The 18451-nt window shown below is 38.9% G+C and overlaps 1 protein-coding gene across 1 annotated transcript; it reads right to left on the bottom strand.

Annotated features, from left to right (window-relative positions):
- Positions 1-1266: 1266 nt before the first annotated feature.
- Positions 1267-18171, bottom strand: sf3a1.L (splicing factor 3a subunit 1 L homeolog). Its single transcript, NM_001092240.1, has 16 exons — positions 18075-18171; positions 14423-14538; positions 11876-12077; positions 10748-11005; positions 10423-10497; positions 7713-7863; positions 7155-7351; positions 6663-6780; positions 6398-6583; positions 4538-4659; positions 3610-3900; positions 2603-2810; positions 2049-2203; positions 1860-1961; positions 1703-1774; positions 1267-1616 (listed from the first exon to the last, which is right to left on the bottom strand). The coding sequence occupies exons 1-16, from the start codon at positions 18126-18128 to the stop codon at positions 1515-1517; spliced, it is 2409 nt and encodes an 802-aa protein (NP_001085709.1). The 5' UTR covers positions 18129-18171; the 3' UTR covers positions 1267-1514.
- Positions 18172-18451: the final 280 nt, after the last annotated feature.

The following is an 18451-nucleotide window of genomic DNA, read 5'->3' as shown; positions in this document are numbered from 1 at the left end:
ATACACCACCAGCTATATAACTTTGCCATTATCCTGTAATCGGTCAACTGATAGTACAAAATGACTGTGTATGGCCACCTTTAGCGTAGCATTATTTATATACAGGTGTGGGATCTACTATCCAGAAATCTGTATTGTATTATAAAAATATACAGCACTTCTGCCTATTGAATTAAATATACACTACTCACTCTTAGATCTGTGGCATAGTAGACAGACTGCCAAGGTGCTCTCAAGAAAAACTGCAGGGGTCACATGACCCATCCCTACCTGACTACACTTGCTATTCTTACAAACAGGAAAAGCACTCCCTATGGGAGCTGATGCCTGGTGGGGATCTCCCAGAGTGTTCCAGAGCAATCCCTCTGTTGAACAGAACACAGACTTCTCCATCATTTTATAATTAGCTTAATATTGTTTTGAAGTTCTTTCAGAGCTGGGAGCAGAAGTCTCTGGTGTTTCAGTCTGGCAGCTCGGTAATCCATGAGCAGATGCTAAACTGTTACAGTTTGCTATATTAGTGGCAATTATTGTATCCGTTGTATCAGTTGCCTTTAATGTAACTCAGGGATTTGGCTCAGCAGGGCCAAAGATGAAGAAATATATCAACTAATGTATCATTTAGAACAGTTTAAAAAGAGTTGGTGACCCAACTCCCAGAACTACTTTAGAATGACACAAGGTGAAAAATGAAAGGCTCAATATTAGAAATATAGTCACAAATAGATAATAGAAAGAAAGTCTATTTCTGGTGAACTATCTGAAAACAATGGAACTGAAAAAAGGGTGATGGAAGGTGAACAACCCCTTAAACTCTAGGGTTTGAATAAAGGAAGATATATTAATATTTCCCCAACAACTGCCCTTTACAGAACCCCCTTTATGGGAAGGTCTTGAAAAGTTGAAAATATTATTAATGATTTCAGAATTTCTTAAAATAGCACTTTGAGCAATTTGTTTCCGTTAAAGGAGAAGAGCTGAAATGTTAATTATAATCATTTACCCCAGGCTGATGCTCTTGCTAGCAGAAAATGGCACCAGCCTAAGCGACAGAATTATTTTGCTTTCACACTTACACGCCCTACACTCATGCTGCACATGGATGCAACAATGTCCCTTTAATCAACAGTTCTAATTAGTTCCATTATGACCAACTATTTAGGTATTAGACAAGGCAAAATGTATTTTTAAAGATACTTTATTTTGCAAGCTGAGAGCATTATCATGCTACAAATGCAGATTAAATTGTGTGCCCAGTTTCCCCAGTTTTTTTTTTTTAACTTTCAACAGCCAAATAAAATACAAGAACAGAATTCCATTTAAGGAAATTCTTAAAAAAAAAATCTATCATCAAGTATGTGATTCAAAAACAGTGTCCCAACCTGATCTACAATTATACAGACACTGAAAACAGACCACTAACCAATTTGTGCTATTGGCAGATGGAACTGTAAATGTTATTTGCATAAAAGCTTTGTATATGCACGGGTTCTGCATTATGGTATGCTGTGGTTTCACTTCTTCCGCCCTCCTCTTTCTTTCAGGGCCAAGTGAATGGTGGATCCATTTGTCATATTGTAGTAAGCTAAAGAGTTGGAATCTTTAATAAATATTCCCTGGTAAAAAAAAAAAGAAGAAAGTGTTACTACCAGATGCCAGGATTACAACAACACCTCACCAATTCTTTATATTGCTAACTTACGTCATACTGAAGCTTCTGTTTGCCAGCTGGCATGCCTGTGGCCTCATGAATCTTAACCTTTATGACAGACACCTGAGAAGAAGAAAAATGTGTAGGTATAAAGCCACGTCAAAGTCAGTTTTTATGAAGTTAAATCCAGTTTAAATTTCAGTTTTACCTGATCGGAAAGTGGCAGTGTGAAAGACAACACTTGTCCTCCCAGCTTCCATTCTGTTTTGTCCTGCATGTTGGGGACTTGAACCTTGACAGTAACAGGACCCTGTAAAGTTAAACACAAGTTTAATATGCAGTTTATATTCAGCTTCCCCCCCCCACACGTTACCCCAGTATAATAACGCACACATACCTTGTTTCTGCGTAGAAACTCCTCCTCTGGAATAAGGTTGTCCTCACTCTTCATTTTTTTGGCAGCTGGCTCATCCTCCAGTGGTGGAGGTGGGTGAGCCGGGGGCATTGGAGCAGGGGCAGGCACAGGAGCAACAGGCGGCGCAGGCACAAATGCTAGAAATAGATAAAGATGAAGTTTACTTAAATTGGGTTGTTTAATTTACTCACTCGCAGACCCAGTTTTCTTTGAAGCAAAAGTACTGGTCCAGCAATGTATTTGCTAACAATTCCAGTGTGCATTTATCCATTGTCTAAACAAAACTGTAGCCAGTCTATTGTGTTCAAGTGAACCTCAAGCTGACCATACACAAATCAATAATTGTACAATGATGTCTATGGTGCCCCACTGAGCTCAACTGAAATCTATTTACTACAGATATCAATCAATTTTGGGATCCGGAAGGTTAGACAGTCATCTGCCGATGCACCATATACAATGTATTATTTCTTTAGTGGCATGTTTTTGTTTTTTTTAGAATTTTGCTTTCTGTGTAGCTACTATTATATACTTACCAGCAGGTACAATCATGTGGGGAGAACGTTGTGCCATCATTGGAGGATTGGGTGGCATAGGCATAACATTGATTCTTGGTGTGTGCAGAATGGGTGGCATTGGGGCAGCTAACATAGAACCTGGTGGCAGACGGACCACTGAGGCCATTGGAGGCCTCTGCATGACCGGCATAGCAGACATCATTGTGGTGCGAATTGGAGGTGGCATCTAAGTGGACAAAAATAGATCAATAGTTAACACACGCTTTACAATTTTTTTGTCAATATGCAAGTTCTGTACTTCATGGAGAAGGAGTGGCTTAGTGATTTAAGGCAGACACAGGAAGAAAGAAACCTTGGATTTCTGTGTTAAAACAGTATTGTCTCGTCACATTTCCCCAGAACACATTCATTTGAGCTCCTGCAACTGATTAGAACACCAGATCTAACAATTCGGGAAAATAGTTGAATCAAAAGAGAATGCAACTGAAAAATAGTATTGATAGCTTGGTCATGTACATTAACTTTCAGTATCAACCTGTTTTGCAAAATACCAAAATCTTTAATAAAGTGTACAACTGTACAATGCTATGGGCGATGGTTTCTACGGCAAATGTATGTTTAAAATGCAATACCTTTAAACAAATCATCTACCAGAATTACACACAAAACAACCAATATTTACAGGGAACATAGCCCAACATTTCAGTCCTCCTAGGAACCTCCTGGGCTATATTTATTTCATTTGTTGATTTAGAATACAGATTTTAACTCCTGTTGAACTTGAGAAATATATCAGCGTGCGCATCTGCATTTATTTCATGGAGTTATGCATGTGCTTTTGGCTATTTAAGCACAGAGAATTCATCAATTTAATACAGTTTGGAACATAGTTAGTGTAAAGTGTTGCATTAGAGGTAATAGGGCATTTTTGCAGGTGAAAGTTTGACATACTATATTCCTCAGTTTAGAATTGGTAAATTTAACCTGTAAAGGCATCTCCTGCTATTAGCTACTTGCAGACTTACTGTGGGTGGTCTAGAAATTGGGGAAGTGATTTGGTGGTGGTGAGACACAAGTGGAGGCCTTGGTGCACTGTTGACAGGGGGTACAGGAGTGGAAATGGTGTGTGCAGAGGATGGAGGTGGAGGTTGTGGCATTTCATTAGGCTTGCTGGGACCAATCTTGTCCTTCCCATCCTCTTCTGGTACCAGGCCCTTGGCTTTGTGGATGGCCTCAATTTGTTCCTGAAGTGTGATATTTGCTTGTGCTGCCTGTTGGGTACGTGCCATGCTACCAGAATGCCCATCCCATGTAACCTACAAAGAGAAGCAGAAAAAAAAAAAAAAAGGCGGCTCTTCAAAGCAGTGGCCAGGAACAATATAAAAACTTAATACCAAGTGGCCCATATTTGATTGTCTAAGCTTTTGTACTCAGGCTACCATAAAGGAAACCCTGCATTAGTTTACTAATCACACGGTTTTGTGACACCAAATCCCGAATCCTTTATGAAAGTTTGGCCAGAATACTGAACAGAATTGGAACCAATTTGCCTATTCAAATTAGGGCCAGGAACGGACACAGAATTTTTGTGCAACGAAAAAAAGTCACATGATTTTTAAGGATTCGGTCCAGCCAGGAGCTTGGATTTGGGAGAATGCTGTTGAAAAAATGCAAATGCAAATAAAGGCCAAAACCCGAAACTAATCTTGGATTCTGTGCATCCCTAGGGGAAAAAAAAATTGGCCAAATGGGCTTTTGTTACAAAGAAAAAAATTTGGTAGCTTTTAAGTGCCAAAGGTTTTCTTTCTAACGAATATTGCTGAGCTTTTTGGTATGAAACCCCATGCGATTAGTAAACTCACACAGGGTTTCCTTTATGATTGAGCACAAAAGCTTGAGCAATCATTAATGGGCCCCCTAAGTGTTTGGAACCTTGGTCAGAGAACTATTTACCTTCTCCTCTGGTTTCTGAATTTCCTCCTCACCAATCTTTTTACCAATGGCAGTTTCTTCCACACCGAAAATATCGGTACGGCGTTCTGCCAACTGCTTCAGGCTGCTCTCAATATCCAACCCTGCAAATGAAGAAAGAAGGATCTGCATTTATGGTACACTGATAGATTAAAAACAAAAAAAAACTATTTTTATTGGTATTACTTCCCAATAAATATTTTCTAGTTCACCTGAGAATCCTGCGGTATGCTCCTACAAAAGATTGTGTCCCTAATCAATAGGTTTTACTTTTTTGCCTCAGTACCATGCTTTTCACTAGTTTAACGCTTTCAATGTACAATTATTTATACCTTTGTTATGTGCATATTAGGAAGAAGGCATAGATTGATGCAGACTGGCCAGATTGAGAACCTCAATTAGTTTTTTGTTTTCAGGTTTGAGTTTTCAAATAACCTGCCCTTTGCCCTATTTTCTCTCTCGCTCCAAAATGAAACTTTAAATGTTATCTGCTTGATAGGACATTCTAAAATCTCCAATTGTAAGCAACTTTTCAAATGGTCTTAAAGGGATACTGTCATGGAAAAAATTTTTTTTTCAAAATGAATCAGTTAATAGTGCTGCTCCAGCAGAATTATGCACTGAAATCCATTTCTCAAAAGAGCAAACAGATTTTTTTATATTCAATTTTGAAATCTGACTAGGGCTAGACATTTTGTCAATTTCCCAGCTGCCCCAAGTCATGTGACTTGTGCTCTGATAAACTTCAATCACTCTTTACTGCTGTACTGCAAGTTGGAGTGATATCACCCCCCTCCCTTTTCCCCCCCAGCAGCCAAACAAAAGAACAATGGGAAGGTAACCAGATAACAGCTCCCTAACACAAGATAACAGCTGCCTGGTAGATCTAAGAACAACACTCAATAGTAAAAACCCATGTCTCACTGAGACACATTCAGTTACATTGAGAAGGAAAAACAGCAGCCTGCCAGAAAGCATTTCTCTCCAGGCACAAGTCGCATGACCAGGGGCAGCTGGGAAATTGACAAAATGTCTAGCCCCATGTCAGATTTCAAAATTGAATATAAAAAAATCTGTTTGCTCTTTTGAGAAATGGATTTCAGTGCAGAATTCTGCTGGAGCAGCACTATTAACTGATTCATTGTGAAAAAATTTTTTTTTCCCATGACAGTATCCCTTTAAGTGTTAAATTTTACATTTGCTTTTTCTTCATAGTTTTTGAATAATGTGCTCTTCTGCTTCTTTTCAGCCTTCAAAAGGGGGTCACTGACAATTACAAACTACAAGGGATAATGTCACATAAACGTTCTCTGTTGGCAGATAAATCAGTTTTGTCCTGTGCATGGAGTAATTAAGCATGGATGGTGTTTGTATATAGATGCATGGGGGGGGGGGGCTGATTTCAGCCAGAAAACAATCTCACTGGCCCCAGTGTGTGCATGGACACATCAATACAATACATGCCTGTTATTCTAAATTCATATTTCATTAAGAAAGAATACTGAATTAGCCCCTTCTCGGATAGACAAATTGTGTTTTTTGCTGCATGCATGTACGTTAAACATGCAATCTTTGAATAAGTCTCAAAACAGATAGTTACACTATTTGGGTTCCATTATGGAAAGGAGAATATACTCATGAAGGTTTTGGACAAGCCTTATTAGAACAACAGAAGCCTGAGTCACAACAGACTGATAAGCTTTATTGGCAAGGTCATTGTATTTTAAAAATGTATATATACAATTCTTGCCATCAACAAAGAGTTAAAAAAATCAACTTAATATCCCCTTGACAATACCAGCAGATATTTCACTTAATGCTGCAGTCTTAGCTTTGACATACCTGGAGCATATACTTCATCATCTCCTTGCTTCTCACGGATTGCACGGTCTCTTTGCTCCAGCCAGCGTGGATCCAGCAATCCAATGCGCATGTGTTCCTGCATCTTACTAGCAGGTATTTTCTCTCCAGTAATGGGTGACACCAAATACTCATCAGACGCAGGAGCAGGGGGCAAAGGCTTGGAAGCTGTGTGGATAAAGCAATTAGTAGTGTAAAATTACATAAGCTCAATCACAATTTAGAAAACAGACATCAGTAAACTCACCCTTGGGATCATAATCCTTTCTGACAATAACTTGGTCTGGGGTAGGAGGCAGTGGTGGAGGCATAGGAGACTCTGGAGGAAGAGGAGCCTTTGATGTATATTCTTCATCATCAGAACCCTGTTAGGAGATGGACAAAATTTAAGTACCAGCCATGGATGACTGTTTATCATTATGTTTTGTAAAATGTTGTAAAATAAATAATCAGATAAGCACTTTCTCTTGAAGCTTAAGTGGACAGAGATCAAGTGTTTTGTATGGCTAGACAACCTGATACTCCAACTGCTAGTCAGTGGAAACCTCACCCATTAAATATTATGGTATAGCAAGCAAGCATGCCACCTATACTTTTTATATCACACCTGTTTAAGAAATGATAGAGAATTCTACAGAAAATCTACTTAAACAGAGACCACAACTATGAATGACAGATCTCCAGGACAGCAGAAATACAAAGTACACTGTATGCAACAATTTGCCATAAAGTATCTTACCTCATCCATATCTTGAACTTGAGTATCTTGGTCCATCTGAGAAGATGATTCCTCTGATTTTTTGTCCTTCACTTCCTCCTCCTCATCAGATTCAACTTCCATCTCTACCTCCTCACTCTCACCAAACTTCTCATATCGCTCTTGGATAAGTATTCTAGCCCCCAGCTCTTCTGGAGTGGTTGGAGGTGGGAAATTACCTGTAAAAGACAAATATTTTCATAACACTTTCTATAAGGTAGAAGGGTAAAGAACTACTGCTTAAAAAAATTGATCTTTTATGATTAATGTCATATGCACTCAGATTTGAAAGATCTGAATATTTATAATGTGCCTTCGGAACACTTAACATTTCTGATCAAAATCTTCACTGTGAAAAAATACATCTATTTTATATAACACACATTTGGCCTGCTTCTGCAGAATTAGGAATAGGATATGTTTTCTGGGGGAGAATGCTGTAGTTTTTTTTATACAGTTAGTTATTCTGCAATATGAACACATTTTCTGCAATGATAGACAGGATAAAATATCTATGTTCTAATATAACTGTTCCATTACCTTGCTCGTTTGGTTGAAAGTCTACAGTTTCCACTACCACAAAGTCATGCCAGTCTATTTGTGCATAGGCAACACGTTCTCTCTCTTTCTCTTCTTCCTCTTTTTTCTTCTCCCTTTCCTGAAATTTTGCCCACTCCACACGATAACGCACCTATTTTATATTTGTGGCACACAAAACATGCGAGAAGAAAAGGCAAAAGTATATATAAATAGTACAGACCAATGCTGATAACATGGTTTTTGCAATAATGGTCTAACAAGGGCTAAACTGGAAAAACGTTTTTTTCTCTACATATTTCACAAAATACAATACATTTCCAAAAATATATGGACACCTGCCAGCACAACATGGTCCTCCCTTTGCTACTATAAGAGCCTTTACTCTTGTGAGAAGGTTTTCCACTAGACGTTGGTGGTTTTTGCTTCCATTCAGAGGTTGGGCACTGAAGTTCATATTAATGTTACTATATATCCCATAGGCATTCAACAGGGTTGTAGTCAGGGCCTGCAGGGCATTTAAGCAAGCAATTTTGTGGACGTTGCTTTGCACATGCAGAAACAGAGCCATCCTCAAAGTGTTGCCAAAAGGTAGGAACCAGAACACTGCAATATATGCAATAGAACTCTAGTTTTATTTTTTCACTAGAACCTGGGTTCCTAGCCTAAACCACTTAAAACAGTCCCAGACCCTTTCCTTCCACCAAACTTAAAACTGTATACATACTATACCCCCTCCAGATTAAAACTTATTTATAAACATGCCAACGATAGATGCTGGAGGTGCGGCACAGACAAGGGATCCCTGATACATATATTTTAAAGGAAAACTATGCCCAAAATGAATACTTAAGTAACAGATATATCATATTAAATCTTACCAAACTGGTCTATATATTTAAGTAAATATTGCCCTTTTACATCTCTTGCCTTGAGCCACCATTTCGTGATGGTCTGTGTGCTGCCTCAGAGATCACGGATCAGAAATACAACTCTGACTGTAACAGGAAGAAGTGTTGAAGCAAAATACACAACTGTGTTAATATAGTATGTTTGTTATGTTTGTGTGCACAGTGAATCATATGATCCCAGGGGGCGGCACTTGTTTTTTAAAATGGCAATTTTCTATTTATTATTACCCAATGGCACATACTACTAGAAAAGTATATTATTATGAAAATGGTTTGTTGCAATATAGAGACCTACATTGTTTGGGGGGTATAGTTTTCCTTTAAACATGTACACTCCTTAAGCCGTAAGGCAATATATCATTTTTTGAATCTTGATGTACCTGATGATCCAGCCTACGTTTTGTTGTTCCACATGGACAAACCACTCTCAGGCTTTATCTCCACAACTGAACCCCACTTACTGAATGCAGCTAAAATATTGATACCACAGAAGTGGAAACACCCTGTAATACCAACTCTACAAGAATGGTATAAAAACGTGGAGGAAATACACAAATCGACAGATCAGCATAATAATTATAGCACAAAATGGTTCAGTTGGCTTTCCTTTAAAGAGTCAGACTATTACAAAAATACATCTCTTTAATATTTAATAGACCACCCCCTCCCTGCAGCCCTACTGCCCCACCTAATTTTTTCTCCCCATATCCATCAGATTGTACTTTTCATTGTTATATGAATGACTTCATTCATATTTTATTCGCAAATGGTTATTAATGCGGATTTCCCTATTTTGGTTTCTGTCTAATTGTAAACTTTAATTTGCAATAAAAATGACAAAAAAAAACAAACAGTATACATTTAGTCAGCAGTGTTTTTGTGACACCCACCAACCCCAGACCCCAGTCAGGTTGCCAGAATGTGAACTGCATTCTTACTCAAAGCACTGTTAGAAGGTCCAATGTCAGCAACCTTTACACCACTAGCCAATGTCATTTATTGTGAAAAGTGCTAGGTTTATGTGCCCCCACTCACCAATAGGATTTAAAAAAAAAAAAAAAAAAAAAAAAAAAAAGGCCAGACAAATTCTTAAAATTATGTTGCTTTCAGAGAAAGCACCACTAAGGAGCAGTAGGAGTCAGTCAGTTGAAAGGAAAGTAAGTTGAACGACAAAGCACATTTTATGAAGTACATGCACCTAACTTGTTGGTTAAATCTATATTTGAAGCCTCTTGGTTCCAATAACCCTCAGTTAAAGTGCTAATGATTCTAACTGCTCCTTCCTGGAGAGGTGAAAGTTTATGTACATAAGAGAGTGTATACTTAAGCAAAACCTTTCATTAAGGCTTCTACTGGCATAAAATGCACAAAGCTTCTGGTTTTACGAGATTTTTGTAAAATAAACATTTGTCTACATTCCACATTTTGTTTATGTGACGTTTCAGTGCTAATCCGTTTGTTAGGCTGAAGGTCTGGGGCCTATGCACCTGAACCTAGTCTATTTTGGTTGAGTTTACGTATTTTAGTAACAGCTTAAATCATCTTGCCTATTCATTTTATAGCTAAGCAATGAAAGAGGAAACTCTACAAGATTGTTATTTATACTGTGCATATTTATAACATAGTTGGCAACTTAGTAGCCTTGCGAGATCTGCATTTACACACACTAAATTGCCTTTAAGACTAAAGTAGTAAATACACTACTCTAAATAAACGTTCTAAAGACTGTAGGTAATCAATTTTTTCTTTTTTTTAAAGAATTGCAGGTAGAATATATTAAAGATTGATGATCATTACATTACCTGATCCAATACATCTGTCGGGTATTCAGCTTCTTTCTTTAACTTTGTAATTAATCCTTTTGGTGGGATCAAGATCTGAGAAAAAAAGATCACCAGAGGCTATCAGGGACACGGTGCACAAGAACAGGAGAGCCATCTGTATTTAGAGTCTATAAATTACAATATTGCCAGAGCAGCTTAAATATAGTTTACACCTGCTGCATTTTAGTTCCTCAAAAAATATCCAGCAACTAATTATATACAAAATGGAAAGTGATTATAACAGCACTGCATGATCAGTACATTTTTAGCCACTAAAGGTTTTCACACTTATGAAGATTGTTACCTTAGTGTATTGCTCCACAAGCTTGGTAAAGTAGTTGAATAGACTGTGCTGGGGACGCAGGAAGTCAAATTGGTAATTTCTCTGCTCTTTTTGCATCAACTGTGTAAGAAACTGGCGACCATTTCGAGCAACAAATTGTGCAGTAAGCTTTACCACGTCCAGGTCAAATGCAGAGATTGAAGGTGGATCAGCCACAAACTCATACTCTGGAGGTGGTTCTTTTGGTATTATTGTCTCTTGGACAACCTGGGCCTGAAGCTAGTGGAGACAGAAGAAGATGAAAAATAAATACACAGGAACGATTTAATTAGATATGGTTATAGCACAGTAATCAGTCCCTGGTAAAATAATAGTTAATCACATTTGGCAGTGACCATTGCTTTGTAGCAAACACATTTTGTAGAAGCTTGTAAGGTGTAGTGAGTGGTCACATAGCAGCTGATTTAGGAACTATCAGATTATATTCGCAATGGATTTCAGTTCACAAAACATCAGGGAAAATACATCCAGAGATTCCAGACACTAGTTACAGGCTCCACCCTGCTAATTAACTAACATATCACGCAGAAGTGATTGGCATTTAACAACTTGTTGAGGTGGGCCGGAACATCAGATGTGCCTACTATGGCCTTTTTCCATCATTTTTTAGTAGACTCTCCTATTTGCTGTACATCTGATACTTAAACATTGGTCAATCATTTAGTGGAATTGAGACAAATTTGGCTTGCTACATCGGAATTGTGAATTTTAATCCCACCTAGATTAAACCTGTGCTGGTAATCTAGTCCCTTGCCTGTGGAAAGCTTCCTAACTGGGACCTTCATTTTTAATTAATTTCATAGCAAACGCTAGTATCTAAGATACGTGCCCCTCTTCAATAGGAATGGTCTTTAATTTTTATGGGGTTGTTTTTTTTTTTTAAATAATGCTGGCAGAATTTGGAAGAAATAATGCTTTTAAACTTATTCAGTGATTTCAATTGTGCATTATGGATTTATAATTAACAACTATCTTACTACCTTAGTAATAGCACCAGATTAATTACAGTTGCCTTGACAGCAAGCTTTAATTTGTCACAAATCACTGCATTTGAAAATGGTACCTAATTAAACAGTGGCTGCAACTTACCTTCTGTGGAAGCTGCTGTACAGATTGCTGTTGTTGCATGACTTTGGGGATAGCAGCAGATGGTTCCTGGGCTTTTCCTTCCTTAAACTCATTGACTTTGTGTCGGTAATAGGCATGGTATGGGTCGTTGGGGTTTAGAAAATTAAATTTTGGGTTGTTTATTTCATTCTGGCGGATCCTAGCTTCAAATTCAGGGCCATTCCTGAAGAGAAATATATATTCTTATTATTAACAAGTATTTAAAAAGCTCCCGGATATTCTGCAGCACTGTATAACAGAACTTTCACTACATAAGATATGCAGATCACATACAAATAATGACTTATTACAGATAAAGAGGACTCTGCTTTTTACAACTTACAACAGCCGAAGTTTTTTTTTTACCCATAAAGCTTTACCTCCTATAAAAATGAAAATGGACGTTTGCTTTCCCCTCAAAATTACATGAATCTACCCTATTCCATTTAGAGAAAGAATGAGGTACATTTTGGTACATGCACAACGTTGCTGAATAAGATGCAGCTGTATATTGCTATGTTTATTCATTATCTTTATAAGCAAAAAACTATGCCACATGCCAAAAACATTTATTACAACGAGAAATGCTACTACTGGCAGACAAGTATTACAGAAGCCTAACAGATATCATGCCAGTTCCCAAATTACAATATTGTCTTAAGCTTCTTCTGGTCAGTGATGTACAATCATGCAAAAATGATCTTTCTGTGGGTGAGGAGAGGTGGGTAGCTTAGAATAAGAAATAAATATGTTTTAACACACATAAGTATTTGTGCGCACCAATTTGTTGGGTGCACGTCTTCAAAATTGTGTAAAGCAATTCTGGTTAAAACAAAATAAAAATTGGATTGTGTACATGACCACGTACCTTAAAGGGAATGCTGCCCAAAAACTACTGATCCTCAAGTATCATGATCATCAATATTAGAATATTCGCAAAATCTTTGTTATCTATTCTTAAACAAACCATCTGAATAACAGTAGGTAAATACTGAACCAATCAATAAGATGACGTGACAATAGCACTCTTGCCAATTAGCATGACACTTTTAAAAAAGTTATAATTGTTCCATTTTGACATTTTTCAATTCCTGATTTAAAATATTGCTTCCCTTCAAATTCTTTTTGCTTCCCTATATTGAAGGACCGTGACGAATAAATATCCTGCAGCTGGAGAATGGACACTAGAAGACTAAACCTAACTCCTCCACCTGTTCAGGGCTTCATTTCCTTTCTACCTCCCTTAATCCTCAATTTCAGGACCAAAGAAACAGAGAACAAGCATCTTAAGACAAGAGAAACCTGAACCTACACCCAAAACCTGTACACTTTAAACTCTCTGAAGACACGGGCATGATGGTGGTAACTATATAACTGGGTAACAGATTATTTCAAGTAACTAAACATATGTGTAGGGACCCATAAGGATAATCTGCCCCTATGCCTTTAATTCCCTACACTTCCTGATCTCCCTAATTGATGGGAAAATACCCATGTAGATAGTTGTGCTATTGGCCAAGAGGTGTTGTGACCACATCCGGACACACTTTGGTATAGTAAATGAGAAGAGGTGGATCTTCCTCTTGGGCTTCTGGTTGCTGAAACAGCTGGATGTTTCCAATGAGCCTGGGTGCACCAAGGCCCAAAGCTGTGTGTCCTAGAGGGACCTGAACCTCTAGTGTTTAAATCAGGGACCCTGTGAATGAGGCTAGTGAGTGGTAGAAATATATTTGTCATAGACTCTCTAGGAGAGTAAGACAGTGAGGGAAGTTCGAAAGAGCAGCTTTGTGCTCCATCAAGGAGGTGTAGCAGGGAGTAGCTTCCCAGGCAGTAAAGGGACACAGAGGATAGGGTGTCAGGCTTCAGGTTCTCCTCCCTGACCACTCCACTGGGTGAGGAATTTCTGCCTATAGGAAGTTGTACTGCCTTGGCTACAGCCTCAGGGAATGCACCTGCATATACTTATACTGTCGGAGCTGTGTGCCTATATATATTCTGCAAATGCCTCTTTACTGATGTAAGTAAGCCTGTGCATCATTTGTCTTTGACAAATAAACTATTTGTTCTGTTTGACTGCCTCCTGGCACCCATTTCTTTATTTGTTAAAGCACAGTAGCCTGTGGGAGTTGTAGTTGCACTATACCACACCTTCATTTCTTCCACTTTGCGAGGGCCCTGCCTTAAGTGTTAGAGTCCAGTGTAACCCCTGCTCTAGTATAGTAGATAGTGATTAACCCCATTGGCCTGAGTAGTCCAAAAACATGTTACATATGCTTAAGACTAGATGAGGAAATTATTTCAGGAAGGCATGGCCTGTGTCACTTAATGTAGGCAAAGGTGTTGGGGGACTGGGGTTTGTTATTACACACAAACCCAAAGTAAAGAAATTGTGAGTTTGCTCACTGGGGGATCCCTAACAAACTGGCAACTTCATGTGCCTTTAAAGCTTCCTTGTCCACTAAATTAGCACATACCCACAAATGTAAATACATTTATTTGAGAACTACAAGCATATATTTTTGGAGGTACCTTGCAACAAAGCTTGCTGTTTTGTCCACTATGTTTCGGACTTCTGGGGGAGGATAGATAATGCCAACAACGGGCTTCGACTGTACCAAATCTTCTTTCTTCTCCTCCTCCATTTGCTGCAAAAAAATATATAAAATATATAAACAAGGTAACAAATGTATGTCCATAAGAAAAATGTATGTTGGGTCATCACACACATATATGAATAATGGCAAATATTTGCTCCACTACATGTACTATATATAATTTAACTGCAATGATATGATAATATGCAACAGCCACTGTCTGAGCCCTTTACATATTCTGGTCCATCCAATATCATTTATATCTACATTCATGTAAAAAATAATTATAAAAATAAAATAATTTCACATTTTTCACCACCATTAGCTGGAGGAAGACACCTCAGAGACTGAGAAAGTTGTGACATTTTTAGAGGGTCAGTATGCCCCCTTTTAATTTCCAGCCCCATAGGGCTTGTGCTACTTTTTTCCTATTTTCTTTTTATTAAGGCATAAGTATGTAAAGTATGTTTTTATTTATAACTCATATGAGCACATTCAAACAAATCACCAGTCCACAGAATAGTCCTCTGCATAAATAAACACATATTTCCCCCTGCATGCAACATGTAAGCCAATGAGCTTACACAGGGCACTACTATTTGCCTTGATTCTTGGAAGAACAAGTAGAATGAAACTAATTTCAGTTGTCTGTTTAGTGCAATACTAACGAATGTTGGAAAAAAGGGGATATAGTGCACCTAAAAGCCAGAACATGAACTAGGGACTGGTAAGTACTGTGTGCAACCAGCCTTTAAGGGATTATTTTGTTTATTTTTGAATTACTTGTATTAGATACATCCCTTAAGCGGTAGCTCATCTTAAAATGAACTTTCAGCATGATGCAAGATGCTAAGAAATAAGCAGTAAAGGTGGCCATACACGGGCCGATAAAAGCTGCCGACAGACCAAGTCGGCAGCTTATTGGCCCGTGTATGGGGGCCCCCGACGGGCTTCCCCGATCGAGATCTGGCCGAAAGTCGGCCAGATCTCGATCGGATGGGGTTAAAAATCCCGTCGGATCGCGGCCGCATCTGTTCGTTGATGCGGTCCCGCGATCCGACCGCCCGTTTGGCGAACGCTAGGATCCGATCGTTGGGCCCTAGGGCCCACGATCGGATCAGCCCGATATTGCCCACCTCAAGGTGGGCATATCGGAGGGAGATCCGCTCGTTTGGCGACATCGCCAAACGAGCGGATCTATCCGTGTATGGCCACCTTTAGTCTTCATTTACTATTTTTATGTTGAGAGGGCCTGAAAAGATAGATAAGCCACTTAAAGTAACAATAACATGAATTAAACTAATCTCTGAACAATTGTACGCTGATGGTTAGTAACCCCAATAACCAGGTAGCAATTTTAGTCCCTGGCTGGAAGTAGGCAGAATAGAAAGACTAATTAAAAATGCAGGAAATGATAGACCAACTGGCCTATCCTTTTATCTGGATAGACTTTTTAATTTTTGTACAGCAGGATGGTCTAGCCAAACAGTCACCTAGAGACATACCAAAATCGGCAGCCCTAAGGGGATATTCACCTTCCAAACACTTCTTTCAGTTCAGTTGTTTTCAGATTGTCCCCAAGTAATTACTTTCCATTATTTTTTTTTTCAAAAATCGAAGTTTAAAGTCAAATGTTCTTGTCTCTGGCAGCTCAGTAAGTCAGTTGCAGATTCTGAACTGTAACAATTTTGCAACATTTAGTTGATACATTTCTCAGCAGTATCTCTGGAGTATTAACAACTATTGTATGAATTCGAACAGCTGCCTGTAATGAAACTCAGGGATTCTGCTCAGTAGGGACAAAGATAAGAAATGTATCAAGTAAATGTAACAATTTAGAACAGTTTACAGGGTTGGTGACCTCCCCTTCCCAGAACTGCTTTAGGAGGTGAAAAATGACACTTTACACTTCAATATTCGAAAAACGGTGGCACATAGAAAACAGAAAGTAATCAGAAAAAGTTGTTATTTCTGATGATCTATCTGAAAACAACTAGTTGTTTTAAGGTGAACAACCCCTTTACATTCCAACACCTTTTTCAGTTCGGTTGGTTTCAGATAGTTTTCTGTTTCACCTTCTAAAGCAGCCCTAGAAGGGGTCGCTGACTCTGTAAAATTTTACATTTCGTTGATACATTTCTTATCTTTTTCCCTGCTGAGCAGAATCCCTGGATAGCATTAAAGGCAACGGTTAGAATTGATACAATGATTACGGATATTCCACAGATGGTACTGTGAAATGCATCAAATAAATGTTGCAAAATTTTAACAGTTTAGAGTCTGCGCCTGAATTACTGAGACTGAGCTGCCAAACAAACACCAGAGACAGGAAGATTAAACTTAGATTTTGGAAAAAGGATAAAAAAATAAAAGATGGAAGGTAATTGAAAAAAAGTCTTTATTTATGGTGATCAATCTGAAAACAACTTAACTGGAAAAAAAAGTGAGGCAGATACGCAGAATGTTCGGATTACCCCGATATCGCCCACATTGAGGTTGGCGATCGTTGGGCCCTAGTGCGATATTGGACTGATCCAATACTGGCAGTCAGATCGCGGTACCGCATAAACGCACAGATGTGGTCACGATCCGACTGGATTTTTTAACCTGCCCGATTTTCATCCAGATATTGATTGGGGAAGCCCGTCAGATGGGCGCACACATGGGCCAATAAGATGCTGACTCATTACGCAGAACCCTAAATACCAAAAATATGCTGTTTAATGTAAAATAGCCATATTTTAAGACCAGTATCACACCAAGTGGGTGATGAATAAGCAGTGCAGAAAAGTCCTTACAAACAAGCTGCAGAATTTCCCCTCCAAAAGACTTGCACATTAGAATCCATGTTAGTACCCCATACAGACTGTTTGGTTTTTTTTCTTCACTTCCGCTATTATTCGTAAAGGCAAATGTTATCAGACTGGCTGTTAACTTTCTCTGCATTTCTGGTTCGAACGCTTGAAGTGATGTAGAAGCCAGCGTTAGATAAGGACCTTGGATACATTGTTTAAAGCAGGGGTGTCCAACCTTTTGGCTTCCCTGGGCCACATTGGAAAAAGAAAAATTGTCTAGGGCCACACATGAATTACACAAACACTTTTTTGATTTGTAATAGTAAAGAAAATACACAGAAAAGAACTACAATATCAGTTGGATAACCAGATGGAGCTATACACTGGAATATGGGACAATTGCATATTAAATAGACTTATTATTATGACGTTTCATCGGGAACTGAGCATTTCAAGCTGGGCCGCATTCATACCCATCCTGGGCAGCATGCGGCCCTCGGGCTGCAGGTTGGACACCCCTGGTTTCAAGAATCAGACCCAGAAAACAGAAAGAAATAAAACTCCGCTTGCACTGTGATGTGCACCTTTTAAAACTTCCCCCACGCTGAAATATCACGTGCACAGACAATATCCTACGAAACTTTGCCCTGTAATTCTATTTCCACTACTGTAAATGCTCACGTTGGACCTGTTTTATTTACTAGACATAAGCATTACTCGGATTTCCAAAGGCCTACTCTCTTTCGCGCTCCCCTGAATCATCTTCCTCTACCACGACACACAGTCCCGTACCTGGTCTCCGTCTGGTGTCTGTGGCGCCATTATCTGCACTGGTCCGGCCGGCATGGTGCTCACTCCTATCCCTCAAACAAGGACAGCAGCGCTAACTTAGGCCGTCAAGCAAAATGGCGGCTGCGCAGAATCAACGTAGGCTGCTGGTGGACAATACCAACTAAATGATATTATTTGCAATGGTCCACCTGCAATAACTCGGCATGCGTAGCCTGTATCTCTGTCAATACAAACAACTACAGAATGTAACTTCACATATTTTTTTTCTTTAGTCTATTGCCATAGCGTGTAAGCGAGTCAAGTTCCTCCCCTGTCTTTGAATGGTATATTCCAGGATGTAACCAGCGCATTGCCGTGTGGAACCACGTTGATTTGGC

This window comes from Xenopus laevis, chromosome 1L (assembly GCF_017654675.1).
Source record: "Xenopus laevis strain J_2021 chromosome 1L, Xenopus_laevis_v10.1, whole genome shotgun sequence".
Lineage (NCBI taxonomy): Eukaryota > Metazoa > Chordata > Amphibia > Anura > Pipidae > Xenopus > Xenopus laevis.
The sequence above is the reverse complement of the archived record's forward strand: the minus strand, read 5'-3'. Positions and strand labels throughout refer to the sequence as shown.

What these genes read in the sequence shown, in the direction of transcription:
- sf3a1.L (NM_001092240.1), bottom strand. Translation starts at nt 18,128, where the DNA reads ATGCCGGCCGGACCAGTGCAGATAATGGCGCCACAGACACCAGACGGA. An exon ending in AGACACCAGACGGAGACCAG is followed by an intron (nt 14,539 to 18,074) that starts GTACGGGACTGT and finishes ATTTTTTTGCAG; the next exon opens with CAAATGGAGGAGGAGAAGAA. An exon ending in ACAGCAAGCTTTGTTGCAAG is followed by an intron (nt 12,078 to 14,422) that starts GTACCTCCAAAA and finishes ATTTCTCTTCAG; the next exon opens with GAATGGCCCTGAATTTGAAG.